The sequence below is a fragment of the Centropristis striata genome, chromosome 1, assembly GCF_030273125.1.
Source record: "Centropristis striata isolate RG_2023a ecotype Rhode Island chromosome 1, C.striata_1.0, whole genome shotgun sequence".
NCBI lineage: Eukaryota > Metazoa > Chordata > Actinopteri > Perciformes > Serranidae > Centropristis > Centropristis striata.
The window spans coordinates 28,685,690-28,712,818 of record NC_081517.1 but is presented as its reverse complement, the minus strand read 5'-3'; the positions used below and the strand labels follow the sequence as shown (position 1 = coordinate 28,712,818).

Below are 27,129 nucleotides of genomic sequence, written 5' to 3'. Positions count from 1 at the left end.
TCTATTTATACATTTATCTTACATAGTCTTTTAGATATTTTAGACAGAGCTCTGCTGCCAGCATGGATGAAAAGCAAATGAATGAGAAGCTGAGACTTAAAGGGACAATGACTCAATTATAATCATATAGCTCCACCAAATAATATATTCTTAAAATACATTCAAAATACAAGAGAACAATTCTTGGTATGTTTTATCATTTATTGTTTAAAGAATATCTGGTAAAAAACTAATGTTTAATTCTGTTACTTTATCATAAATAATTGCTAATAATACACAGAGGCAAATTCAAATCAAAAACACAAAGTTACACTGCATACGCCTGTAATAATAATAATAAAAAATCAAAATGTAACAAAAGTGAAAAATTTACTTTCCCATACAATCAAACAATGGGTTTATATGAATATTTCTGAAAGGGACATGATGATTTCCATAGCATATGAAGCAAATGAAGGACGTTTTAGCAGCATTGTGTATAAATCAGAGGAAAGTATTGCAAATATTTTCGATGGTTCTCCTGAGTTTTTGTTAACTACATAAACTGTTCTCATCACCAAGACACGGCTAATACACATTTTATTAAAACACAAACACAACTGTAAAAATATTGTTCTGTCGTGCAGAAGACCTAAAGACTTAAATGTGTGTCAACTGTTCGGTCTAATTTAAAACAATAAAATATTTCTATATCAGTGCATTCAGTTATGCATCCCTTCAAAGGAAACTTCTAATAAAATACAGCATTACCACCTGTACAAGTCCAAATGCAGCAAATATGATAAACTGTCATAAACATGTGCTGTGTTCCAATACCCATACTTCCATGAGTACACTTAAATGCAGTACACTATCCGCACTCACAAAGTACACAGATTTCAGCAGGTGAGTGTTGTTCCAAATCTAATACTCCGTGATGCACTTACCGGAAATGATGCTCGCGACGGCCGCCGCAGCTCGTCACCCGCGAAAAACTTCCGGCTTTAAACGGCGAAAAAATTATAATTTTGTGTTGTTTAATCTTTACTTCTACAATCCGGCAATATGGCTCCATTAACGCAGCAAATGTGGAAAATGCGCCGGCGTCGTCGGCCGCCATTACAAACATTTTTTTCGAGCTGAACGGCTCTGCCTGGCTCCGCCTCTTCCGCTACGTAGACAAGATGGCGGCCGTTGAGTGCGTATAGTGTACATCGTTCCACACTCAGCGTTTTGACCGTTATGAGTACAACATCCGGGTCCTTTAGGTACACTTCTTTTCACCGCGATCGGAATCGGAACACCCTGCGTACTCAAGCTAAGTATAGTGAGTATGGGAAGTATGGGTATTGGAACACAGCATTGGGCAAATGTTGATTTCACTGAATGTGACAGGCAGGAAAAATATCCACCTCTACAAACATGTAAACAGCATTCGTGCCTCACACAAATACAGCTGGTTGAAAGTTAATTTGGTACCAGAAACAAAACCACTTCTCTTCTACTGTCATACAGCGTGACCCTGCAGATGCTGTGATGTGGGTCATTTGTTTGGAGCCTGAGGTCTGGAAACCACCAGAGGCTATAAATACAGTAATTCATGTGTTCTTCTGCATGGCAAACATCAGAAGCTGACCTGCAGATAGAGAGACGAGACAGAGAGCCACTTGGTGGCTAAAGGAAAGCTCAAACATCTAAGGTGTGAAAGCACCTGGGAAGTCTCTTTAAATGTCCTCGCTTACTCCGTGAAGACAGGTGACGTCAGAGCGTGCTCTCATAGGTGACGGGAGTTTCATCGTCATCCTCACCTCCCGCCTCAGTGCCTGGAAGACAGAGGGAGAAAAAAGTTATGACGAAAGCTTCAGAAAAAGGCTTTTACATTTTTACACAGATTGCATGTTAGTCCTTTTAGTAAACAAACTGAAGTGTACAACCATTAGTTGCACTGCAGTTCATCTAGTGTACTTGAAGGAATGATTCACACCCAAATGATCATTTGTAGATCAATTACTCAAAGTGTTAACTTGAATTCATGAAGATAACGTTTAACAAAAGCAAAACTATATTAAAACATCCATTCTCTCGCACAACTCATGCAGCATAATCCAAATCTCATTTATTTGTCTAAAATCTTACTATTCACAGAAGCGTGTGACTTTTTAAATATTGCAACTGGATGAATTAAACTTGGATTATACTGCATGAGTTGTGCAAGAATGTGTAAATGGATGTTTTTAATATTAGTTTTGCTGTTGTTAAACCCCATTTACTTCAATTAATCAAGAACAGTGACACATGTGGAAAAACAAGGTTTTCATGGGCGATTAATAGATATACAATGATCATTATGGGAGTTAAGTATTCCTTTAAAGTTTGGCTGAAAACTTTGTGTCTTCACAGTGTAAGTAGCATATAAGTGTAAACAGCTTTTGGCTTCCCTTGCATCATTTGTGATGCAAAAGGCATCACCCTGTAGACTTGGCCGGCAAATGAGCGGGGCAACATGGAGGGAAGCCAAAAGCCATTCATGTGCATTAACTATCCACACTACAATGACACAAAGCTGGTTGAAAATGGGCAAAATTTGCATTTAACTTGCAAGAGAAACAATGCCAGTATTGTGTAAATGTAAAAGACACAAGGGCACTAGGTAAACAGAAGCGACCCACAACTATGCAAATCCTTATCTGAGTGAATGCATCTAACAGCTCTACAGGAAAGTAGGTTCACTACTCAAGCACAACTGCGAAGCGAGGTTCGACGGAGGTGTTGAGCGGAGTTGAAGTGTTGAATGTAAGACTTTACATACCTAAGAAAAAGGCTGATAAATTGGGTTTGACTCGCTCACCACACGTAGAGTTCTTTGGTTTTTGTAACAGGTAAGGACCAGTGAGCCCTATGATAAGAGCTCCAACAGGGGCTGTGAGAAGGATGGCCAGCACAGCCACAGTCAGGACATCCATGCCGTACTTCTGCTGTTGCTCGTCCATCTTTTCCCTGGCCAGGTCTAAAGCTGTGGAGCCTATGGCTGCCTGATGAGGAAAAGGACACTTAGTGTTTCCTCTATACTCGCTCACAAATGACATTTACCATCACAATGAGAGGACATTAAAAGTTAGAAAAAACATTTCAGTGTCTGTATTTTCCAAAAGACAAACATTTGCAGATGTGTGCCACAAAAACAATTTACTGGAAAAATCCTGAACGGAGGAGAAAGTAAAGCTGAGAAAGATGAGTGTACCACTGACAAATATTTTAGAACTGACACATACCTGCACTGTGGCTTTGGGCAGCCACGCTAGGGCTATGAACACTTTTTCCTTCGTGCTAAAGCCAGCACACAACACGCACACATAGGTGAACAGGACTCGAACCAGCAGGGCAATGAGCAGAGAGGCTATACCCAGACCTACACAGACACACAGACAAGAGTCATACAGAGGTATTACACCATACTGGTTATACTGCTATAAAAAACAACCTTTTTTCATCATCAGGACTTCCTCTCAACAGCTGTGGGTAAGGAGGGGCACAAGGGTGGTGAAAAACACAGGCTGGCTGAGAGGTGCTTAAATAATGTCCAACTTAGAAATATCTTGTATTTGTGGGCTAAGTGGGATGCATGTACACCTTCGAATATTTCCTCTTACACCTCATGTCATGTCATCTTATCGTACTGTATAAAGTAAAAGGAAATACAACAGAGTGTTAAGGAGATTTTGCATGAACTTTTTACTTTTTTGGTAAAAAAAAACAACTTTAAAGTAAATGTCCACAATTTTCAAGTCATATATTTCACTAAAGACAGCAGCAGCAACAATTAAACCCACTCTACCAGTGAATTTATTTATCGTACTCCATGTGTCACTTTACTAATTGTTTCATTGTCATAAACTGTACAATTTCAAGTACAGAATCTGTACAGTGGCTCATCTGGAAGTGACTGGAGCTGTAACCGTACGAACACATTTTTTAAATGGATGAACAGCCTGCAGTCTGAGGAGGGATAGATGAACTTTTAATAATGCCCACTGCACCAGCTCATCCTTTAAAAGCATCACAGTTACTTCATGGTTTTAAAATATGTCATTTATTAAAGAAGACACTCATTGAATGAATAAATAGGCCTAACAAAGGAAGAAAATATGATTACTGTTAATACTATAACAGAAATGACAAGGACTGTTTTTAAGAGAAGAAAGACTGATGTGACTGAATGAAAAATAAGGTAAATATATTAAGAAACTTTTGAAATTGGCCATTATAATGTACACATTATCCCCGCCAACGGCTAATGCTATATGCTGGTCCTTGGCATGGCAGTGGTCTCGTACACACTACATGATTTGAGCCCTGATATTCCAGTCGCTGACAGTTTTTTTTTTGCAGTTTTTGGAGCTCCCCCACAAAAGAACAAAACGTCCTGCAGTTTTTGTGACAAAACAAAGTCTGGAGACCAAACACGCTCCCCTGGGAGTCCTCCTAGTGAAAGATCTTGTAGTGTGTGTGACCTCCTGTTCCCAGTCAGTCATGTGACAACCACACCGACTTCAAGACAAGACAACAGGTAGTGTAGTGTTAACCTTAGCCTACAGCGATCTGACGAATTTGAAAGGTGTGTGGTGTGCAGGGCAGGAACATGGCCCTCGTGCCCTAGCAATTTGGCCTCGTGCCCTTAAAAAACATATCTGCCCTGAGGCCACGGTGGCCTTGATGCCCCGCCTGCACTGCCCCAGTTGGTTTTACGGTTTTGTAGTCCGTCTCTTTTCTGTCAACACAACTTTGACACCTGCCACTTTTAAGGAAAAAAAAGGCTCTTTTGATGACATTCATCATCAGTGGTGGGTTTGATTCGAGCCTGGCATGAACGGGCTATAATGACAGCTCGACACAAATCTATCACCGGCGAAGCAAGGAGACTTTATCAAACGCACTCTAATCTGTCCCGACATAGTCTCATGTGCTGCGCTAACGTCACATTTCAAGCTACTGAAAGTTTTTTTACATGATCTATAATTTAAAGTTCTTTTGCGTTGTGTTGCTGTTGCTCAGCAGAGTGTCTGTCAGCCGTCGGTCAGTCAAACCCCGACCCACCTTTCGGTCCTCCGAGACATGCGAGCATTCACCCACTTACACACAAATCGACCACATAATTTACAAGAAGACTGTCAAAATAAAATGCCTTAAATAAAATATACAATAACCTTTATTCTCCTTTAAAATACTTCTTAAAATATGCAAGATGAGTGTATATGAAGGAATAGTTGCATTAGAATTTGTGAGAGGCACCAAATTTGGGCTTTTATGGAAAAGCTATTTTTCCACACTCACTGGCTACTCCATGTCCTAGTGGAAAGCATGTTGACAGCGATTAGAAATGACACAGTATAGGATAACAAAGATTCTATAATATGGTATCTCCCGACTGTGAAAAATGTTATGTGAGGTGTTTGCTCTCATTTAGCTCTCAAAAGAGCATGAGGTTGATGCATTTTACTTTACATGGAGATGTTTCTTTACCTGCTTGACAGTTTCAACCAAGACTCCAATATTCCTCAGAAGCGTCATTACTAGTCCTTGAATTAGTTTCAATATAAACATGGACCTAAAATCATTGTTTCATTTTATGGCCTTGGTGCCCTGGCTTTTGGCCTTTGTGCCCTCAAAAAATTGACAACACAAAAGGCCAAGTGGCCTTGCCCCTAAAATGACAAAATTCCAGGCCTGGTGGTGTGAATTAAACATTAGGCAGATGATGCTCTAGAATCACATCACAGTGACACCTGCAAAATTTCTGACATGATTTTGTCCATAGTAAGTATTTTTAGTAGAAGTTTTTTAGTTACAGCAACTTGCACAACAACAATATATGTTATTTTTGCCACTTTTGCAACTGGCTCAAATAAGACTACTCTTTGGGAGAAATCTCAAGTCTGTTTCCCAAGCAACTCTCATACAAGACCTTTCGCGGATGTACAGTATGCGAGTGCTAACACAGAATCAGGTTTGAATATTTACTGGACACAGCCAGAGAGATAAAAAATCTCCTGGGCTTCATTTTTTGGCTATGGAAATAAATTTACATTCATACAGCCACATTTGAATTTCTCACAACGATAACAGCCACCTCACTGTGTTGTTTTGTGTATGTATGTGTGTGGTCGTCTCACCAACTGTGTGTCCATCCAACTGAGAGACTCGAATTTCGGCTCCTATTAGTCCGAAGAGTAGAGGCTGAAACACGTCCCACGCCCACCCCACCACTTCCTCCACACGTGCCTAAAGACAAACAGAACACGCAGAAATGTTTAAAAAGGTTATCTTCAACATGCAGCAGTGCAGACAATGAAGAACTTCCTGTACAACACCGTAGGGTGGTAAACAGTATGCTTGAATAATTATATTCAAAAACACTTCTGTATGTACAACAGATATGGCATGCATATGTTGCTACCTTTTCTGACCCCCAGCCGAGGCCAGCCAGGAATGCCAACACCAGAGTGCAGAGGCCTCCAGAGCCAGGAAACCCAGCCGCACCGCTGCCGAACACGGCAAAGACAGACAGACCCAGCACCAAGAAGGAGCGCTTCATTACTACGTGTTTCTAGGGAAAAAAAGGCAATGATTAGACATAGAACATGTTCATATCATCATATTAGTTATTAGGTAGCTCATGACAGTTTACATCTAATCTTCAAAATGTACTTGTATGCAGAATTGTTTCGTGACAGCTCTTGAGTCTGACAGGCTATTAAAAATCATCTGTTATGTAAGGACATTCATGACCCAGAAAATCTTCCACTGTATTCCTGGACAATTCCTCACTTAGATGAATCCAAAATGCTCTCATCAAAAGTCCTTAGCGTTTTTAATTTCAAATCAGAAGTGGAACACACAAGCTTTTGTTGGCTCTTCCCAAGTATTCACACGCAAGCTGTGGTGTCAAGTGGCGTAAGGAAGGCTGAGGAACAGTAAAACCAGCTTTTAACATGGTATTACTGTGAAACCATGCCTACCTGATCAACACTCGGAAAGTACTGGATGAGGAAGCCAATAAGAATCCCAGCAACCAACCCGCCAGCTACTTCCAGTACACCTCTAAGGAGGTTAAACCAAGTGGAGCCTGAAAGAATCAGCAGAGAAAATATGCAATTATTTGATTACAATACGTGCAACAAACCATCCTAAAAATGTGTGGAGAATTAATATGACAGTATTAATCTGAGTAATCATTGGTGCTATTATTTTATGCTTTACATATAGTTTTGTGGCTTTACATTGTGGTGAACTTGAGTCACTGCACAGTGAGTTGGCACAATAAAACATTTTAACAAGAGTAAACAGCACTCTCACACCCTCTGCTGAGCTCCTGACAAATTACAAATAGAAGTTACTCATTGCATATGCTTTTTAGTCCTGACATACGCTGCAGTATACTGCTGCCACTCCCCTGGAGATAAGGTGGTGTTGCATTTCAAGAAAGGAACATTCAAATCAGCACTTCTTGTTTTTTTTATCACCTTTCCACACACGCAAACATATATCTACAGGTTACCTGTGGCGAAGGCCATGCCAAGACATGTGGTGAACCCTGTGATGGCAAGAATGTCGTCAAAGCTGCCTGCTGCCATCAGCAGGGTGGGGATGCCCTGCTCCACGCCATAACCGTCCTTCTGCAGCAGCAGCATGGAGGGAACCACCACTGCTGGAGACACAGCACCCAGCACAAAGCTGCAATGTGGAGGACACATCATGTCTATATATATTAACATAAAATCAAGAACTGCCTGTGGAGAACTTTGAAAAACATCAGCCTTGAAATACACTGAGAGAAATGCAAACAGGAGGCATTCCTGCAGCATGAAATGCTGTTTACATTGTAGCTGAGATGTGTTACCGGGCCTGAATTAGACAGTGATTTTGATTCTTTAACAATCATCATTTTGCTGCATTCAAATTTTGCAAAAAAAAATATTTAAAAAGAATGTACAGAAAATTAATACACTCTAAATTCTGTGTTCTTAAATGCCACTAGCCTCAAAAATGTACATTTGAGTGGGACAGTACATAAACATTTGTACTGGCTCCCATCCACCCTTCAATTACTGATAAGCAACACAAGTTCCATTTCAACTACTTATAGCGGGAAAACTGACGGTGCAGAAATATGAAGGCTGTTATTTTGTGTGTTAAATGAGAAAAAAAGGCCATAGTTCATCATCCATCTTGTCGTCATTAGTCAGAAGCCCTACACTAACAAATATCCTATTGTTGTTTTTGTTTGTATCCACATTTGTTCTTATTTTAAAATCCTAAAATGTTTTTCCAATGCAAGAAAAGATACATTTTTTACTTTGTGGAAAATTAAAAAATAAATATATGCACTATAGATTATTATAGTTATACATTAAATTAATATATATATATATATATTTATTTTTTTCCTGTGACCTCAGTATTGCCTCTCTGGAAAATCACATTTACTCAACGTCAGTTTCATTACTGAGTGTCTTCTTCCTCTTACAGTCTGGATTCGTTAGATTTTTGGTTGATAACAGGTTGTAATGTGACCTAGTGATTCTCAAGGAACAGCCGGTTTTATGTTCTCTGCTTCATGGGAACGTGTTCTTTGTCAGTACAGTGTGGTACAGTATCAGCCTAATTTATCTTTGTCATCAAAGTTCAACCTTCAGCGTCTTGACAGACTTGGCATTCTCACCCTGCTACAATCTGGCTCAGCTCCTGTAGTCGAGGAGCTGAACCGTCTGCTCCTCCTCCCTCTGCTCACACAGCAGATAATGGAAGTGTAATATAAGAACAACAGAAAAGTCGTCCGAGTCTTAAACTCTGATAAGGGCTTTTCATATAACTTGCCTCCTTGCTCTGCCAAAAAGTGCCAGAATTTATAATTGTTTTTTCATCTTTAACAGCATCTTTATTGGTTCCAAGTTCCCTGCATTTACTACATCACTTGTTTTTTTAATAAAATTTTTTTTTTTTTTAATTTGAAATTGAAATGGTATCTGTTTGGCTTTGTGGTTAAGGCTCATACTGTCCTCTGTTTAATTCCTTTAGGGGAACTTTGTCACATGTCACACCTCTCTCTTACTCCCTACATATCTCTAATGGAAAAAAAAATCACAGAAATAATTGTTAGAGCCATTTTGTACATTGTGGAGAAGCTGATAAATAATTCAGAATTGTAGTTCATAGTTCATAGTTCTTTATTGAGGTTGTAGGAATGCCTACTGGTTCGTAGTAATTGCACTCTTCTTATTGGCTGAGATGTGTGTAACGTCAAAATTGCGTACTTTGTTTTAATTAAGATTATGGAGACGAGGAGAGCACACTAGTTTTTGACCGTGCTCATAATTATTATTCTTTTTTGGATTGCTGCAGTTTATTGTTTGTCATGCTCAAACGAAAGGTTTTCAATAAACCATAAGAAAGAAACTGTGGATTTTTTTTGGCTTAAGACACGCGTCAACTACATCCTCACGCTCCATAATTGAAGTGTGCGTTTTAAGTAAAACTAGACGAAGCCACACTAACAATAATGTTAGTGTAGATGGAGTGGGAGAGAAATAAGTGTTGTACTTACCCTAGGATGAAGCCCCACACCCAGGGCAAGTCCATGAGGAAGTGAGACACCAGAGCCGCTGTGCAAGCCTCTATAATGCAGGGGCCACACGCCACACGAACACACACAGATTTCAGTTTCCTCAGAGCCTGACAGCAGAAACACACAGTACATAATTTAAGAGTTTGTCACAGTGATTAATCAACTTTTTCTACAGAGTTATAGAGAGAATTAACAAGCACAGTGATGCATATTAGTGATTTGTTGATTAATGGACTGGAACATCTGAAAACTTGACAGATATGCTTTAAGGCGATAATACCAAACATTAGCTGGTGGCATCTTGTCCAGGGCTTGCATTTTTGTTTTCTTTTTCTCATATCATATCAGTGGAAAGAAGAGACTAGCACGTAATTGTAATAGCTCTTTAAACATTTCTGTGTGCAGACACAAAAGCTTCAAAAGTGGAGTTTGTAGCATACCGAGGGATCTAACCCCAGACCAGCTCGAGCCAGAATGACAGCCAGAGCGATGTTTCTCAGTGACGCGGACCATTTGAAGTCAATGAACACCCCGTCTGTTATAACTGGGATGTTTCTCAGCATGAAACCCATCAGCAGCATACCTGCAACACAGCAACACAGCAGAGGGTGTGAGAGAGGAAAGGTGATCCTGTAGCACTGTCTCTCACACAGATACAGAACCAGAATAAAGCCCACCTGATGCTTTTAGAACTTACAGTGCTTATGTTGGATACCTGAGACTCACTGTGGGACTGTGGCTGCTGTCTTGCAGTACTAATAACTCAAGTTTCAATAACATTATCCAAACATTCACTCAAATATTCACAAGTCAAGTGCCGATTGTTCTATTCAAAACATGCAGCTTGACTGAGAATATTACATTACAATCTTACACTACATTATTAAGATATGTGAAAAGTATGCTACATTTAAGATATTTAGGATTACAGCTATAAATGTGTTCTTTCATGACCAGTATTGAACTATAACAAGTAAAGTACTTCACTTTTCACCTTCAGGCTGACCACAATCTTCTAATGTTTTACTTAAGAACAGACATATAACTGCTAAACAAAAATACACGCTTGATGAAAAACACAGGAAAATGTAGTTTACATAGACAGATCTTCGAGTTTGTTTCTAAGTTGAACTTCAATCTACCTTTTGACGTTATTTGCCAATTAGGAGTGGCTCTAGCTTCCTTGATTTTTATCTTTTTAAGGGCGCAGCTGGTGGCTTATGGTTTCAGATTCATAACACTAGGAATCCACATCATATTACATTTAAACCAATTGTTAAAAAACACATCTTCTGATAAATATTGTGATTTATATCAAACCAGTGTTATTTACACAAATATGGCAGCCCATCACCAAGCACCAGCAGCAAATGTGTACTTAACTAAGAACGGAACAAGTGAGTAACATGGTTGTACAGTTAATCAGGAGCTCTTGTTTGACCCTATGTCCTTTTTACAATCAATGACAAAGGTTAAATTACTCATTCGGGAGATTTCTTTCTTATAAGTCACCAAATGACTATGCAGTTATTAATATGGTAATAACACAATTCATATACTCAGTGTAGGGCTGTTATCAATTTGTAGGTATCTGTTATTTTCTGTACATTGTGCGTTTCTTTACAAAGGGAGAAATAATGAGATGTACATACATTTTTTAGGCAACTGGACAAACTGGAGACAGCTGAAGTAGCCAGTTAGTAGAGGTGGGAATCAGCAGGCCCCAAGAAACAATTTTAATCCCGATATTTAAGTCACAATATGATATTTTTGTGATTTTAAGCATTTTGCGATATGGTGAGTATTGCGATACAATATATTGCGATTTTACTGTTTAACTGCATTTTTTGTCCACAAAATTAAATACAATCAAGAATTGTTTTGTCAAATAAGAGAAAATTCTCAGTCTATTCATCTCACTTCAGTCTTTTTATTTCTCCACAATGAACTGAACTGATATCAAACATGTTTGGACGTCAACGACTGCAGCATTTATCAAAGTTTCCTCAACTTTAAGCTTCAATGCAAATTTTTTTAATGAAATATAAAAAAAGCCAAACTTTGCAGCGTCATTTCGACAACTTCCTGACATGAACCGGTATAACCACTATATTCCTAAAAGTGAGCCTGCTACGGCTTCGTAAAACAGCAAAAATACTGCCGGCCTGCCAGAACTCCAAACACAAAATACACAAAATATCGCAATACCATGCTGTATCGATTTTTCCCCCACCTCTACCAGTTAGGCCGAAGAATTAGCAGAAAAAGTGAGAGATATGGCTCACTGAATGCACAAAGTGCGTCCACTACAACATCCTCAACCTGCCATTGATGAACCACTAAGAAATATGCCCTGATCTTGCTGAAATATATGACTACTCAATCTGCTACACCAGTAAAAAAATTACTGGAAATAATAAGTGATCCTTTAAATATTTTGTCTAATCATTCTGAACAAGTATATGAAAAAATTGTCTTGTTTTTTGTCAAATAGGCTGTTTTAACACTGAAATATGATGTATCGTTTTACTAAACATCCCCCTGGTGGAAGCATCTGTGTAATAAAATATGAAATAAAGCTGTGTATAAACAGTCAGCCTTACCGAGGAGAGGTGGGAATGGTGGAAGTCTGGGCAGACGGATGAAAGACACCAATTTACCGCCGGCGAGTGCACAGAGAAAGAGGATTGTGATGCCAAACAGGTTTCCCCCTGGAAGACACTCTTTCTGAGTGATAGACCACACCACCCCGAAGAGCACAGCTGCCAGAAGGACTGAAGAGAAAACAGGACGCTGATGTTTGGTGATAACGTCATGTCATGTAACAATATGATGTTTGATGAAGAAATGATTACATATATTTCTATTGTGTTATAACTACATTTTTTTTTACTATCTAGTAATTCAAAGACACAAGATACTAATGTTATCTGCAGTTTTTCAGTCTTTTGTAAGAGAAGAGCTTGACATGCAATACATTTCCTTAGTAGTAACTCACTGAGCCAGCTGGAGACCCTACTCACTTACCTTTAGTAACAAGAGAGGCCAGAAGGCCTTTTGGTGGACATGGGCAAAATCTGTGGAGCAAGGGGCAGCAGACCACTGGCGGGTCTGTGTTAGTGCCAGCATCGACTACAGGGTTTCGAGGAATAAAATAGGTGGTCTCCTCCGTGACATTTGGACTGGAGCAACGCCGTACAACCACCTGGATCTGGTTGACGTTTAGGTGCTGGAGAAGGAAGATCAGAATATGGACGATTACAGGTCACATTTGCCTGTTGGACATTGTGTTTTGTTTGATATGTTTCTTTTATGAATAAAACCAAACCTGTGTCTTTATCAGATGGATTAATATTCAGATTAGTGTATAGCCATGTTTTTATACATGGGACCTCTCACACAGGACATCAGATGTCACTCTGACAAATATAAATGAATTTCGAATGGAAAGATTAGAAAACTTGTAGATGTCCCTGTAGCCTCTTTAATTGCTGAACCCTTATTAAGTATCATGCCCTATCAGTGCTGTTGACACAGAGGTACGTCATACCAGCAGATTACAGGCTGCTGTTTCTTGGCAAATAATAGAGGGAAGATATGAATTTGCTGATAACTGTGACTTACAGAACACCCTCTATTGTCATACTGCTCAGGTGGGTAGTTGAGCTCGACTTTCCCTCCAGGCTGCATTTGAATTAACTCTCTCATTAGGATAACAGCAACAAATGATGAACAAATTATCGTAGGCGAGCAATTAATATTACAAGGTTAAAGAACAGCATATTAAAAAGGTATAAGTAGATAAACAAGACAGTGGACTGAGAGAGACAAGAAGAAGAGCCACTTGACAACAACCACATCTTTTATATGTAGCTTAAAGTTTCTTACTGAATAAATATAAACATTGTATTTTTTTTTAATTAAGAATCAATGTATATTTTCAGGCTTGAATATAACCGAATATAACAGAAAGCATAAGCGATTCTTATGAATAAAATATTTTTACCTCCACATGGTTTGCTGTAGGTATAGGAATTCTGTCCAGCAGTGGGCTGGGTACTGGACTCGGTGCTGGACTTGGTGCTGGACTAGGTGCTGGACTGGGCTCCGGGGTAGGAGGCTTTGGCTGTGTGTCCTCCATGGCAATCAGCTACAGTATTTCTGGTCCTCTCACGTCTCTCTTACAGTACATCAAGCCGAGGGGTGGGGTTGGCCATTGATGGGCAGTTCCTTCACTTCTGCTTCTGTAAGTCCAGCTCTGACGGCAGGCTCCTATTCATGGAACACGTTGGTCTTATCAGTAGAGAAACAAATAATGTTGACTTAATAAATACTGGAGAACAGTGGTGTTGGTACAGGTGTGGAAGTTGGCATGGCATGAAATGATAAGTTGCCCAGTTTTGCCAAACATAATATAGGCTTTACATTGATGATGTCCATTTAAAAAAAAAAAAAAGTTGAATTTACTTAAACAAATACTGAATTGGGTCTGACCAGGACGTGTTACTAAGGGAAAAGAAAACTGGAGTGTATCTATGTTCCTATGATCCTATATAGTCATGGTCCTATGTTCCCAGGGTCCTAAGTTCCTAAGTATTGTGTTTGGGTGGTTTCACATTGATGTGTTTCATAAATATTATCTGAAACCCATAACCCTATCCCAAGTCATATTAACCTATAACACAGCTGGGGAACATCTTTCTCCAGATCCCTAGTGTGTTTATGAAGTAGAACCAACATAGGTATCTATCAGTAACAGCTTGTATGTTTCCCGGTAAACGCTAATACAGAAATTATAGTGCAGAGACTGATGTTTGGTTGTAAATCTGAAATTAAAATGAATAACGAATGAATATGTTGTTGTAGTATGTAGTTTATTTCCAGTTTTAATTTCTATAAGTGGTTGATATAATGTACACTATTGTTAAGTATTCTGAAATAAATGTATTTGCTTTGGAAAACAGCCTTTTGAGTATATTTGCATAGTAATGTTGTTGCAAAATAGAAGCACAACTCACATATAATAGAAAAAGTCTATTTTCATTTCAGCTCAAAAATTCACTATATTGTCCACAATATTGTCATCACAGATTATTTCTGCTAGACAGACTGATAGATACTTTATTTATCCTATGGAAAATTCAGGTACCCAGTAGCTTACAGAACATACTGTCCAGCAAAGCACACAATAATATCCACATCAAAGACAGAAAATAAAACACTGAAATAACTATATAAAATATTAGAAGGTAAATATTAACTACCTATCATAATAAGTCGTGTAGAGCATGTGCTATAACTGAAAAGTGAAGAAGAAGAAGAAGAAGAAGAAGAAGTGTGTTTATAGTAAGTGCAATAAAGTGCTCATATAGCCAGTAACTGTTTAGAAGTTTTGGCAATTTGTGCTATTTAGAGCAGGGAAACATGGGACCCAGGAACCTGGGAGAGCACATACAGTATGTAGAACATAGCACCACCCTCTGTCATGTTCCCAAGATGAATCTGGAGAACATAGGAAGGACACAAAGTAAACAAACCAGGTCACATGATTGTCTAAATGAGGATCTAATAAGGCTAATGTGTAGCTAACTGTTACATACTGGCTACTGGGTGCTGTGTTTTTAACATGTCTTACTACTTTAAAGTGACTGACCTGTATTCAGGTCAGCTCATTCAAACGCACAATTAGCTATCCAACTTTATGCTCTTAATACCTTAATTTCAAGCTATGTTACACACAAACGTTGACATACATTTCACAAAGCTGACTGCACAAGTGATTTAAAGTAAAGCAACGCTACTACAATGTTTTGACAGTTGCTTGTGGCAACAGACGTCGGCTAATCCACTTGCGAACAGACCACACTAATCAATGCTTACAGCTCGACCATATGGCTCATCTAGTTAGCTAGCGGTTGCTAGGGCAAGTATGTTAGAGTTTACCAGGAACTGTCAACAGCATACCTATCCAACTAGCATCTGTGGCCATCTAGCTAGCCAGCAAAGCAAATTTTGGAGGTTGAGTTGCGTTTGGTTCAGTGTACAGCTTCATCGGCGCTCACACAAAACCACAACTAGCTGAAGTCATTAGCTAGTGAAGAGATAAATCCACGCCTCAAGATAAACCATACCGATGAACCCATTATCGGACAAGGACATGCTTCCTCAGCAGGGGAAGCTAACCAGCATAACTTGCAACATATCCCCTCATTTTAAAGTGGTTCAAATATTAGCTTGGCTTTTTAACTGAAAACCGTTTATACAAAACAACGTTAGGTTGCAGATAACGTCAGATTCACGATACATTAACGCCAATGCCTTCAGACTGTATTGCTACGGCAACTAATGAGCTGTGAAGCGACCCTTCAGTGCAAAATGGACCCGGTCACCGATTAAACCCTGATTTCGGTGACAATAGAAATGCACAATTCAACCTTTCTGTCCGACACACATGGTTTTAAATTCGAGAGGGAAGCCCTGTCCGATATTGGATTCCTTGACAGTAGCTGTCTGTGTGTGCTCCAGACCAACAGCTGTCAGTGAACTCTCCACACTGGCTCCACATGCACAGTAGCTAGCAAGAGAGAGGCTCTGACAGGGCTACCACAATATATAATGTATTTAAAGGGAAAAAACAGCTCACCTCATATCGTAAACATGGCCATCGCGTGTTAACCTCAAGTGTGCAGCGTTTCTGGCAGCCAAGAGGCAGATAGAGCAGCTGGGAATTGGGAATGAGGCGGATTAGTGATGTCCAAGTATGTATGTAGCACAGGAGTGCTGCTTGGCTGAGGGGGGAGTAAGTTGAGTCAAACAGAAAAGCCACTCAAAGGTATTTGTGATGAAGACATTTTAATAACAATTAAACATATTTCACCATTAATCAAATTCACAGATTTCTTTTTAAATGATTTAGCAATGGATCTTTTTATAATGAATTGACAACACCAGTTAGTTAGTTAGCTGTGTTAGTCAGTTTATTACAGTGTCAGTCAGCATATTACTATTTTGGCATTTGCAGCATATATTTGAGTTTAAAGAATGGGAAATCTCTCCCACAGAATATATAAACACAATATGCAAAATCAAAAACTTTTCTTTTTTTTTTTTTTTTTAAATCTTGGCTTCAAATTAGAAGAGAAGTCTCCACTACTGCTATAATAAGCCTCCAACCGTTTTCTTACAGTCGCCATCCTCCATCGATGATATGCTCCGTCCCAGTCACATAGGCAGACTGTGAAGGAGCCAAGGAACATCAGGTCACTGGGATATCATTTCACTGCTAAGCAATCAACAGCAACTTTATCTGCATTTATACATTTGGGACATTAAACGTTTACTTTGGGGTTAAGCATAGCCTACATACACTAGGAGAAGTAGCAAGGAATCTTTTTTATCACACACCAAAAATAGAGTTTGTAAAATCTTTTGATAATTTAAAATTGTAAGAAAAACATTGTAAATTTTATTTCCCACCATGAGGATCTAAAGCATTTACCATTCTCCACATTGCAGGAAATACAATTCTGCTGAATCCTTTATTTCTTATTAACATATATTTTTACTTTGTTAAAGCAATACTTCAGCCTTAAATAGATCACTATTTGATTAGTGTGCCTGCACAAGCATGAGATGGTAGTGGTGAAAGTGTTGTTAATATAAGATTACAGCAAAAATGCAGGTTTTTATGTGGGTACTGAGATTACGACTAGAAAAAAAACGAGACTTGGATTATACTGCAGTGTGAGATTGTAAACGGATATTTTGCTGTTAAACATCACCCCCATTTACTTCAATACATAATGGATTTGCCATGATGTATTTAACATGCACAACGTTTTCCCAAGAATTCACTGTAACATGATAGAGTTACAGTGAGGAATTTATGGATTCCCTCTAACTCCCACTAGGCTGCAAATTCCCTCACATTTATTGAATAAAAAGTACCTGGACCTCTGTGCATATAAGGTCCTGCAAACTCTGCAGGAAGTGGATGTACTGTTACATGCGTATGATGATCTGCAAAGGACTCACCTCATCTGAGGCCAAGTATACACACAGGAATGCCACCTCTTCAGCTGTGCACATTCTGCCAGTTTTCTGTCTTGCCATGAAATCCTTGTAAGCCTGAGGAGATAGAGTTGCATCATTCATTATCTCCAATATCTAGGATTTCTTCTTGTGGAAACCAAGACAAGATGTACCTGTTTGATGACTCATGCAGGCATTAGTGTCAGATTAAGATTAAAGAAAACGGTAGAGTAAATCAGAGCCGACTGTACCTGTTCTGGATCAGGTTGGGCCTGGATCCTACCCCTCAGTGATGGAGTATCAACGGTACCTGAGAAATCAGGAAAAAGGAACCTTCAATTTTCTGTAAAACCTCATTCTAATACTGAATAGAGAAATATAAATTCCCTTTGACAAATTAAATGATTTTGATGACCACATACATATAAATGGGTTCCAAAAACCCTGATGAGTTTGAACTGCAGCCATTTAGACTGGCTTTAAAATGAACAAACTCAAGGCTTGTATATATTTTAAATACATAATGTACCCAAATGGAATGAGAATATTTCTCAAAACATCCGTGTACTTTTTTTTAAGGACTCCTTCAGTACATTTTGTGTTTGTTAGATATTGTTCAGAAGCTATTAACATTATATAGTACTTGAAGACATTTGGTTTTATTTTGAAGGGCGTTATAAACTTACCAGGACAAACACAGTTACAGCGAATGCCTTTCTCAAGGAAATCAGCGGCAATAGATTTAGTGAGCCCAATCACTGCAGCCTTGGAGGTACTATAGACACACCGGTTCACAACACCTGTGTCGAGGAAACACATATGTCACTCACACATGGACACACACGCAGAGCAATTATCTGAGCTAAGAGGATTACAATGAACATGGTCATACTTCAACGACTTAATGTCCCTTTAATTGGGCATAAATGTTGTTCTACAAGCATCGGAAGATTTACCTTTTATGCTTGATGCAACAGATGCCATGTTAATAATGTTTCCTGACTTCTTTGCCAACATCTAGAGTGACAAAACAAGTTAGAAAGGTGGCATATTAGCAGAATATAAATGGTAAAAGTAGGAGAAAAAATATGCAATGGTTTTCATAAAATTAACGGGAAACATGCTATGATCCAAGCTTTAAAGTGCCCTTTGAGATGGTTTGGTTAGTTTGCGGCTAAAGCTGGATTAGTGATTGGGCAGTCACTGCCCATCATGTCACAGGCTCAGAGTAATACAGCTAATCCCAGTGGACAAAGGATGAGAACAAAAGAAAAGCATATGTCACTCAATTTATAATAGCACCTATTTCATTCTCTCAGGAACAGCATTTGGTAAAGAGGGCAAAGGTCACCTTAGGTAGGAAAGCCTTGGACATGAGGTACATGCTGCGCACGTTCACATTCATTGTGAAGTCCCAGTCGGCCTCTTCACACTCCAAGATGGAACCATGGTGCACAAACCTGCATACAGTACATGAGATGTAAACTTAGATCTCACGGTATCACAAAGGATAGTACTATACATATGGCTTTAGCTAGGAGATAAAATACCTTTAATGTCAATCAATCTGAATCATAAACAAGAGTGCAAGTGATGATTTGAAATACAATTATTAAACAGGAAATACATGCTGGTCCAACTGCTGCGTTAACCCCCTCAACATTTGACTGAGCCAAACAAGGGGCCAATTTAGAGACCGTTGTTAAGGAGATTGACACAAGGTCAAGTAGAGGTTAAACCTTAAGGTATAGGGATTTTGGAAATGTTGTTAAGCAGGCAATGGATAAACATGCTTAATGTGGGGACAGCAAAACAAGTAGAACCACTATCCAAACTGCATGCATGTATGTTAAAGGACAAGGCTGGCAATATTTATTGGATTTGTTATTATAAACAAATCCCATTAAAAGACAAAACCAAACACTAATACTTTCTGACTTCCCGTGCCTGTCTGCCTGTACCACTGACAAGTAAATCTTTAAAACTATGGGCTGAATAAATGTGCCTTGGGTATAAATGGTAAAAAAAATGTAATTATCTAAAACATCTGGACACGCTGGTGGCACTGCACTCGTCCCCCAAGTTTCATTAAATTTGGGCCAATGATTTTGCCGTAATCCTGCTGACAAACAGATTTACAAACCGAGCTGAAAAAAAGACCTCCTTGGAGGAGTTAATGAAGTAACACGTCGCCCAGTGCAACACTGTGGCTCATTGATTCACAAGATTAAGTCTGATGTTATTCTATTTTTTACTAAGCAGAGTTGATCAATATAAGCAATCTGGTAATTCAGCACAACATACAGGAAAGACGGAAAACGTACCCAGCAATGTTGCACAGGACATCTATATGGTCGTGTTCCTTGGCTAGGGCTTCGACTTGGTCCTTCTTAGTTACATCCACGACCTTAGTCTTGATCCCTGTTGGTAAAGAGAAAAAGTAGAGCTTTATTTGTGGAGAAAAAAGTCCAGATTATTTTTGTCTTTAGTATTTAACATTTTATTGCAATAGATATTAGTTTAAGATAAGGCAGTCAGTCACAGCTGTACAACCTCAATTCTTTTCTGCAGGCCAGTTGACGGTCACAGAAAAGCAGTTAGAGGTGAAGTGGTTTTCTTGTGAGCTACCTGATAGGATGGGTTGTGAGAGGGAAGCGTGTTGATGAGCTGTTTTTTTCAAACCTCGTCCTACTGAGCCACAATTTTCTGTTTCTCAAAGGTATCACTGACTGCTTACAAACAGCAATTTAAATATCATTTTGACATTTTGAAGTTGTTTAGAGCCAAGGCAAATACAAAGCTATAAAATAAATTAAAATAACTTAAAGACTTGTTAAAAGGGATATATGTTGAAGATGCTGTTAAAAAATATGAGCATACAGTTCTTTGTGATAATTATCAGTTCTGATAAGATGGAGACAGCATGGTTTAGTAGGTCTTAGTTGGCTGTCAACTGACTAAATATTGCTAGATAGGATAGTATTGATTGAGGAGATCAGTGAGCAGTATATCACTTATACATTATAAACTAAACTGGGGCGCTACGGTGGTGCAGTGGTTAGCTTTGTAGGCCCTGCGATAGTCTGAAGACCTGTCCAGGGTGTAGCACATCGATATTGAAATATCATATCAATTAATGAAATCTCTACTGGATTATGATTTTTTGTTGTTGATTTTTTTGTTTTGTTTTTTACAAAAAAGTATGTTTCCAGTACCTTTCCATCAGAAAAATAAACAAAGCTGCATAAACGTACTTTGGTCAGAAGATGGCAGTGTAATGTATTGCTGTAAAATAATCTGTCAGTAAACAGTAGAAGAAGAGATTACGTGAGAGGGAAACAACAACAAAAAAGAGGTTGCTAATCAGAAAACTTTGGCCACCCACAAGAGAAAATGGAGAGAAGTGTTGAGGAATTGGATTCAATTGGGCAACTTTGTTCTTTCATGTCAGCTCGTCTTGACCAGCTGAGCAGAAACAGCTGATCAGTCATGTGGGTTAAATGTCCACTGCGTCAGAACTTATTCAGAAAAAAAAAGTTTCCATTTCCTTTTTAGCAAATTGACTGTTTTTTCGAAAAAGACAAAAACCACCTCCAGCGAGCATAAAAACTTTCATGCACATTTTCGAAAGTTTTATCAAATTTTAGTGTTTCCATCAAGCTTTTCTCATGCAAATAGAAATTGGTTGATGGAAAAATTAGTTTTGTTACTGATAATTCTTGGCCCCTAGGTGCAGACTGAGGGGGACATGATTCTGTGACACTGTATGATTCCCAATGTGTTTTCCCCAATGTTTTCCAAGAACTTAGAGCAACTAAAGCGACTATTCTACCAAGTTACGGAGGTTAGGCTCCTGATCAAATTGTTAAATAATTTGAAAAAAGCAACAACATGCCTAAGGGATGCTGCCTGCATCACACTGGTTACCCAGCAGAGGGCAGCCTCACACCAACAGAACTGAATCTTACCTGGAATGCCATCCAGCTCTTTCAGCTTCTCTCCATTAATGTCTGTTGCTGTGACTTGAGCTCCCTCCTTTGCAAATGCCTGCATAGTTGAAAGACTTGAGTCAGTGCTATGCAATTCCAGAGAGTCTGCACATGTCAAGGTATAAAAACAGGCAGCTCAGTGTTCTCTTGTATTAGAAGTTAAACAATTTTTGGTTTGTTCCTGTCATTCAAAGAAATGTGTTTAAATTCCAAAATGGCTATGGCTCTTTTGTTAAAAAAAAGCCACTGAAGGCTGGTAAAAGTGAGAGACAGGTTAGTTTTTCTACTTCATCTTTATATCTGAATGGTTGCCTGAATGCACATTATTACTTCCTTTGACTTCAGACAATAATTCAGGTCACAGTGCTGACGCTGAGATCTCATTACCACTTATCTATAGCCTTATAATGATAGAATTTTTTACCTGAATCCTTCAACCCTCGCAATAAATTCATTCCACCTCCGCTTAGCTGGTCACTGATGGACTGACTGCATCATTAACCAGAGAGCAGCAAAATGCACCTTTAAAGGTTTAAATGGGAAAAGCTCCATAGACCTCTCACACCATATGCAATTTTAATACTATGTAATTTGAACCTAATGATGTGTGACGTAAATAGACCACTCTGTATTGTAATTCACACACACTACACACAAAACCAAAATCCCTGTAATACAAGGCACTGTGTTAAAGACATCACTTGAAGGGAATGGATGTGTGATGACCCAATCTTGACAAGGATATATATGTGAGAATTTCAAGTGTTTTGCTATCTCTTTGGCAAGAACATCCCCAGAGGATTGTGCACAAGGATTACCCTGAAGCTGTGTTTGCATCATCTCAAGAACTGCCATTACAGCACTTATTCAAGGCGCATGAATGTAGCATATTGGAAACATACACAACAAAAAGTCTGTACTCTTCATGTAGGTTGAAAACAGTTATTTCTATAACACAATGTATTCTGGAAAATTGTATAATAAAAATGTGTTCATTTCTTTGTAGAATTCAGCTTTTTCCCCTGTTTGGTAACAAAAAATGGGGTAAAAGTATCATTTATCATTTATTTATTTATCATTAACCTATTACTGATGCAGTGCTACACTTTCAAATAGCTATTACAGAAGATATAAGGTACAAAGGGATGTCAGCAGCATTATTTGCATTGCACAAAAACTGTCTGAAATATGTAATGAAGTCAAAATACACACTGCTTTGACACCACAAGCTATTCAATAACCAATTTCCTCTGTGATTTTGTGGGAAATGTATCAGTGAGGAGTTCTTATTAGAGCTCATTACTATTGCTGCAGCACGTCCAATCCCCTGCGCAGCAGCAGACAACACAATCACTTTCCCGTCGAGGCGGCCCATAGTGCACCTTTCACTGCTGCTGTGATCAAAACAAACAAACACAAAAAGGGAATTGCACATTAATAACAAGTTCATTTTGATGAAAAAGGCTCTCTTTCTTGAATAAAAATCTCCTGCTGATTCCTAAAATGTGCTTATAAGATTATTTCATCTGTGCGTCTGCAATAATGAAGAATAAATGTGTACAAAACACTTTTTTTAATGAAAATATAGCAAATTTTTGATAATAAAATTCTGTGCTTTCTGTTGAAGCGTCTATCAATCTCACACTTGTTTACTGCACCTACAAACTACAGCTTCAGAAAAGAATCATATTAGACCCCCCATGTATTATTAAGTAGCATGAAACCTATAGCAGAGCTTATGTGGTACAGTATCAGATCAAAACAATCTGAATTCATTGGACAGGAGTCCATAATAACAGATAGTTGCAAAGTCTAAGGCCATAAATATGCATGTTGGTTTTATTACAATATCACTCACAATGACACATTGTCTGCAGTAGCAGCCCTTATGAGGAAATGTGTCATTGTATGTTATATCTTTAAGGAGAAGTTAACCACTGTTTCATTCTAATGTTCTACCAACTGACACTGCCACCAGCTGAGCCAGCTAACTTCTGAATGACTGAATGGATCACCAAGCCAATAATGGCCTGTGTGTGACCAAGTGGCAACTGCTGGGGCTGAAAAGTGAAGCCAAAAGCTGAAGTGCCAAAACTGTTAAATTCCTCAACTGTCCACTTGAGATAGGCTCCGAAAGGGGACTTAATCCTCATTGACTGCCATGTTTAATGACTGACTTTACAGAAAAAAACATTTTGTGCCTGTAGCAATTTCCCCATTCCTGTTTAATTCATATTAAGGCTTAAGTTTATGCATCATTAAGGGCATGGCTGCTTTGATTGACAGGCGGGTGCTCTCACAGGTGGCTCGCACTGAATTCAGTCAGCCTCAGCTCACCTTTGCTTCACCCCTTTGTTCCACATTTGACTTTACTTTTCAACACCAGTCTAAAGTAAAGTACAGTAAACTAAAAGCAAAGCTTTCCAGTGCCACTTGCCTGTTTTTCCGAAAGACATATTCCTGGCATTGAGATAATTTTATCTTACAGACAGTGATGTGTTCAAAGAAAATTTACAGCAAAGCAGCAGTCAGGTTTTGCCCACTTTACTTTGTTTATTTAAAAAGTTAAATCAGAGTGTCAAGGCCCTTGATTTTTTATGTGTAGACACATTAATACCAATAAGTATATATGTAATAGGTTTGATGATCTCTCACATGCTGAAGAATGAAATTGAGTAAAAGAGTAAAAAATCCCTGTTTGAGCACTCATTAAGTCAAACTTTCGTAAATCCCATTCTGTCCCTGTAAATATCCCCACCTGCTGCTCCCCCTTCTTCTTCTTGTCCTTTGTTTACATGTTTTCTTTTTTTTAATTATGTTTAAATTATTGTATTCTGTTGCACTAAAACCAGAGCTGCTCTTTTTAATTTTGCTGTACTTCTGTGCAATGATTATAAAAACTATACTGATTCTGCGTTTGGTCAGGATTTAGGCTTTAATAATGCACAAATGAATGACAGTGGCAGCTGCAATTATCTAGTATAACCTTACAGTGGCTGCCTCAGTGGCTAAAGGACATTAATATGATTGACAATCACATTTACATTTACATTTATCAGACTCATTTATCCAAAGCGACTTACAGAAAAAAGAAAACAGCCCTTTAAAAAAGACACTGTAAGCTTTATTTTGAAATCCCTACATAGGCCTACTACTACTCTACATCAGTTCCTAGATCCCTGCTGCGCTTCACAAAGCATGTGCAGATGTTAACTCGTCTAGATTCTCTGGCACAGCAGTTTTCGACCCTGTGTGACACCCTTCTGACTTAATAGAAACAACCCATTTTGGCAAATTGGCACCATCACAGGGACGCCGATAGAGCTATTAGGGTTCCTAATATCCTCCTATTTGCACCCATGGACTTCAGGCAGCTATCACTCGATTACTTGAATAGTGAAAAATAAAAACGTGAGAATTCACACGCAAGTTTTGTTATAAGGAGCGTGCAACTTCTATCTGCACTTTAGCCACTGCTATACACATATTTTTATGGATTTGACTGTTTTCAGGTGTTAACTGGCACGCGTTTTTTCAATTTGCATTGAGCTGCTATTGTTGTTTCTTCTGATAAAGGTTAAGAATATTTCTTCTGCTACTGTACAGGTCTGCATAATGCTGCAGCTCTGATTGATACTTTCTCTTATACTTTGACTGGTTTCTTTGACTCAGATTGTTGCATAACACGTTTTTTTAACGCAAAAACCCTACACTTAATTATTGCAGCACGGGAAAAGTCAGGTTGTAGCTAAACAAAATGTGACGACCTATATTGTAGAATGTTTACATTTACTATTCATTCATTGCAAAGTTTAGTACAAGTTTGGAAAGAACTATTATTCTTACAACTCACCCTCTGTTTAGGTCGGACACGCGGCACGTCAAAGATCAGAAGGAGCACCTCATGTGACCTTCTGCTTGCATCGCTATTGGTTCTCGACCAGGAAGTGTGCAGACAGCAGTTTGTAATTTGAGAAGATGAAATTGAGAGCAAGAGAGTGCAGTGTCCTCTTTTTCCGGCAGACGCACGTTTAGTTAAATCTAAGTATTTGTTTCCTACAAGATATTTATTCGACCATGTACATTTTTAAACTACAACTTCAGGTGTGTTAAAAGCAGTTCTTAGAGTTTCCTGCAAGCATATGCTACCATTACAGCAACTATTAATAAGGTCCTTTAAACATGCAGGAGTTGACTCGTATAGTGAGCGTGAATTTTCTTGTTAATAAAATCAACTATCTTCGGAAAGAATTGGACATTCACCTTTGAGATCTGTGCAAAGTTCTTCTTAGGCCAAGTTTTATTATAACTAAGGGTTAATGGTTTGTATAAAAAGAAAAGACAATATGGAATTGAATTCAATAACTGGCTGTGTAAACTGAAATTATCCTTCATTGCACACCTGAAGTTTAAGCATGGAAATTCATTCTTTACTTTGAAATTTGGCATTTAGTTGGTTTGAAAATTCCTATAACAACCAAATGCCACATTTCAAACTTATTTTTTTTTTAAAGTCAAGAAATAACTTTAAGACTTAACGTTTCTGTTTTTCATATAAGGCACCATGACTTATAAATCATACTGGAATTTTTATTGCTTCTGGTGATTCACTTTATGTTTCGTTACTTTTCAATCTCAGTACCAATTATCTTCCACTGGCGTCCTTCAAGCGTGACCTGTTCATTTTGGCTTTTTGGAAACATTACCCTGTGGTCAGTATTATATGTGAGATTCCTGACTCAAAACAGTCCATAATTGCTTTTTCCAACAATGGGAATTTGTAGAAAGTGCATTATTATTTTTATTTATTGCCATAATTACTCTGTATTGGAATAGCTAGTTATATTAACCTCCATCACATTCGAAGTACAATAAATAACATTGTGCAGATGCATGGAAAAATTTATGTGTTCATTCACCTTATCAGAGCTTGGCACAATGATTAGAAGCACTGCAAAAGCTCGCGGACATGATCATTCCTTGGCAAGTCAGTTTGATTACCATAATAATAAACACTCAACAAACTGTGACTGACTGAAATGTGGTCTGTTGAAAGGCAGACGGGGTCTGTTGAATGATAAAATATGTATGAACATTTTTCCATTCGCCAAAGGCTGGAGCGGCCTGCCAGCTGTTTTATAATGCAACCAAGGATGGGTGAGGGCACCATCATATTCCTTATCGCCACAGTTATGTGGACTGGGAGTCAGTCTGTTTCACACCCGGGGGACACACTTCAATCAGTGGACAATAACATCTAATTACATCATGGCAGTTTCCGCAACTGGTCACTTGTCAATGTGTGGCATTACAGTTTCTGATACTTAATCTTATAGTACAATATACAATATGCCTGCATGTGTTTCATCTGAGTAATATGCTGTTTATTATGAGTGCCCTAAGGGATGACTTTATCATCAGTATTCATTTCATTTGTTCATTCTTAATTGATTCAAAAACTCTGCACCCAAGCATTACAAGACAATGTAATGCTTGGGAGATTTATAG

The 27,129-nt window shown here is 38.5% G+C and overlaps 2 protein-coding genes across 6 annotated transcripts; both read right to left on the bottom strand.

Annotated features, from left to right (window-relative positions):
* Positions 1-4: 4 nt before the first annotated feature.
* Positions 5-16,384, bottom strand: si:dkey-162b23.4 (sodium/hydrogen exchanger 9B2). 3 transcript variants are annotated; one of them, XM_059337421.1, is made up of 13 exons: positions 16,245-16,384; positions 13,608-13,873; positions 12,629-12,830; positions 12,205-12,375; positions 10,042-10,184; positions 9,581-9,708; positions 7,535-7,710; positions 6,996-7,102; positions 6,434-6,583; positions 6,150-6,258; positions 3,252-3,388; positions 2,789-3,011; positions 5-1,802 (listed from the first exon to the last, which is right to left on the bottom strand). In XM_059337421.1, exons 2-13 carry the CDS (start codon positions 13,740-13,742, stop codon positions 1,741-1,743), a joined length of 1,743 nt encoding a protein of 580 aa, XP_059193404.1. In that variant the 5' UTR covers positions 13,743-13,873; positions 16,245-16,384; the 3' UTR covers positions 5-1,740. The 3 variants fall into 3 exon arrangements, with proteins under 3 accessions (XP_059193404.1, XP_059193419.1, XP_059193411.1); XM_059337436.1 differs by having other exon boundaries at positions 2,828-3,011; XM_059337428.1 differs by having other exon boundaries at positions 13,608-13,894; positions 16,245-16,368.
* Positions 16,385-16,434: 50 nt separating this feature from the next.
* bdh2 (3-hydroxybutyrate dehydrogenase, type 2) lies at positions 16,435-25,537 on the bottom strand. Of its 3 annotated transcripts, none has more exons than XM_059337460.1 (10): positions 25,475-25,537; positions 22,925-23,015; positions 21,601-21,679; positions 19,957-20,053; positions 18,984-19,092; positions 18,589-18,649; positions 18,319-18,432; positions 17,884-17,942; positions 17,637-17,728; positions 16,435-16,847 (listed from the first exon to the last, which is right to left on the bottom strand). In XM_059337460.1, exons 2-10 carry the CDS (start codon positions 22,994-22,996, stop codon positions 16,823-16,825), a joined length of 708 nt encoding a protein of 235 aa, XP_059193443.1. In that variant the 5' UTR covers positions 22,997-23,015; positions 25,475-25,537; the 3' UTR covers positions 16,435-16,822. The 3 variants fall into 3 exon arrangements, with proteins under 3 accessions (XP_059193443.1, XP_059193431.1, XP_059193438.1); XM_059337448.1 differs by having other exon boundaries at positions 16,435-16,835; positions 17,636-17,728; positions 25,475-25,536; XM_059337455.1 differs by having other exon boundaries at positions 16,435-16,835; positions 17,636-17,728; positions 22,925-23,012; positions 25,475-25,509.
* Between the last annotated feature and the right edge of the window lie 1,592 nt (positions 25,538-27,129).

Bases quoted from the DNA above. Each gene is read 5' to 3' on its own strand.
- si:dkey-162b23.4 (XM_059337421.1), bottom strand. From the start codon at position 13,742: ATGGAGGACACACAGCCAAAGCCTCCTACCCCGGAGCCCAGTCCAGCA. The intron at 12,376-12,628 runs GTAAGTGAGTAG...TTTTCTCTTCAG, and splicing joins GGCCTCTCTTGTTACTAAAG to TCCTTCTGGCAGCTGTGCTC. The intron at 3,012-3,251 runs GTATGTGTCAGT...TTTCCTCATCAG, and splicing joins TGCCCAAAGCCACAGTGCAG to GCAGCCATAGGCTCCACAGC.
- bdh2 (XM_059337448.1), bottom strand. From the start codon at position 22,996: ATGGGCCGCCTCGACGGGAAAGTGATTGTGTTGTCTGCTGCTGCGCAG. The intron at 21,680-22,924 runs GTAATGAGCTCT...TCAACTATGCAG, and splicing joins TTGGACGTGCTGCAGCAATA to GCATTTGCAAAGGAGGGAGC. The intron at 19,093-19,956 runs GTACGTTTTCCG...TACTGTATGCAG, and splicing joins GTCCTGTGCAACATTGCTGG to GTTTGTGCACCATGGTTCCA.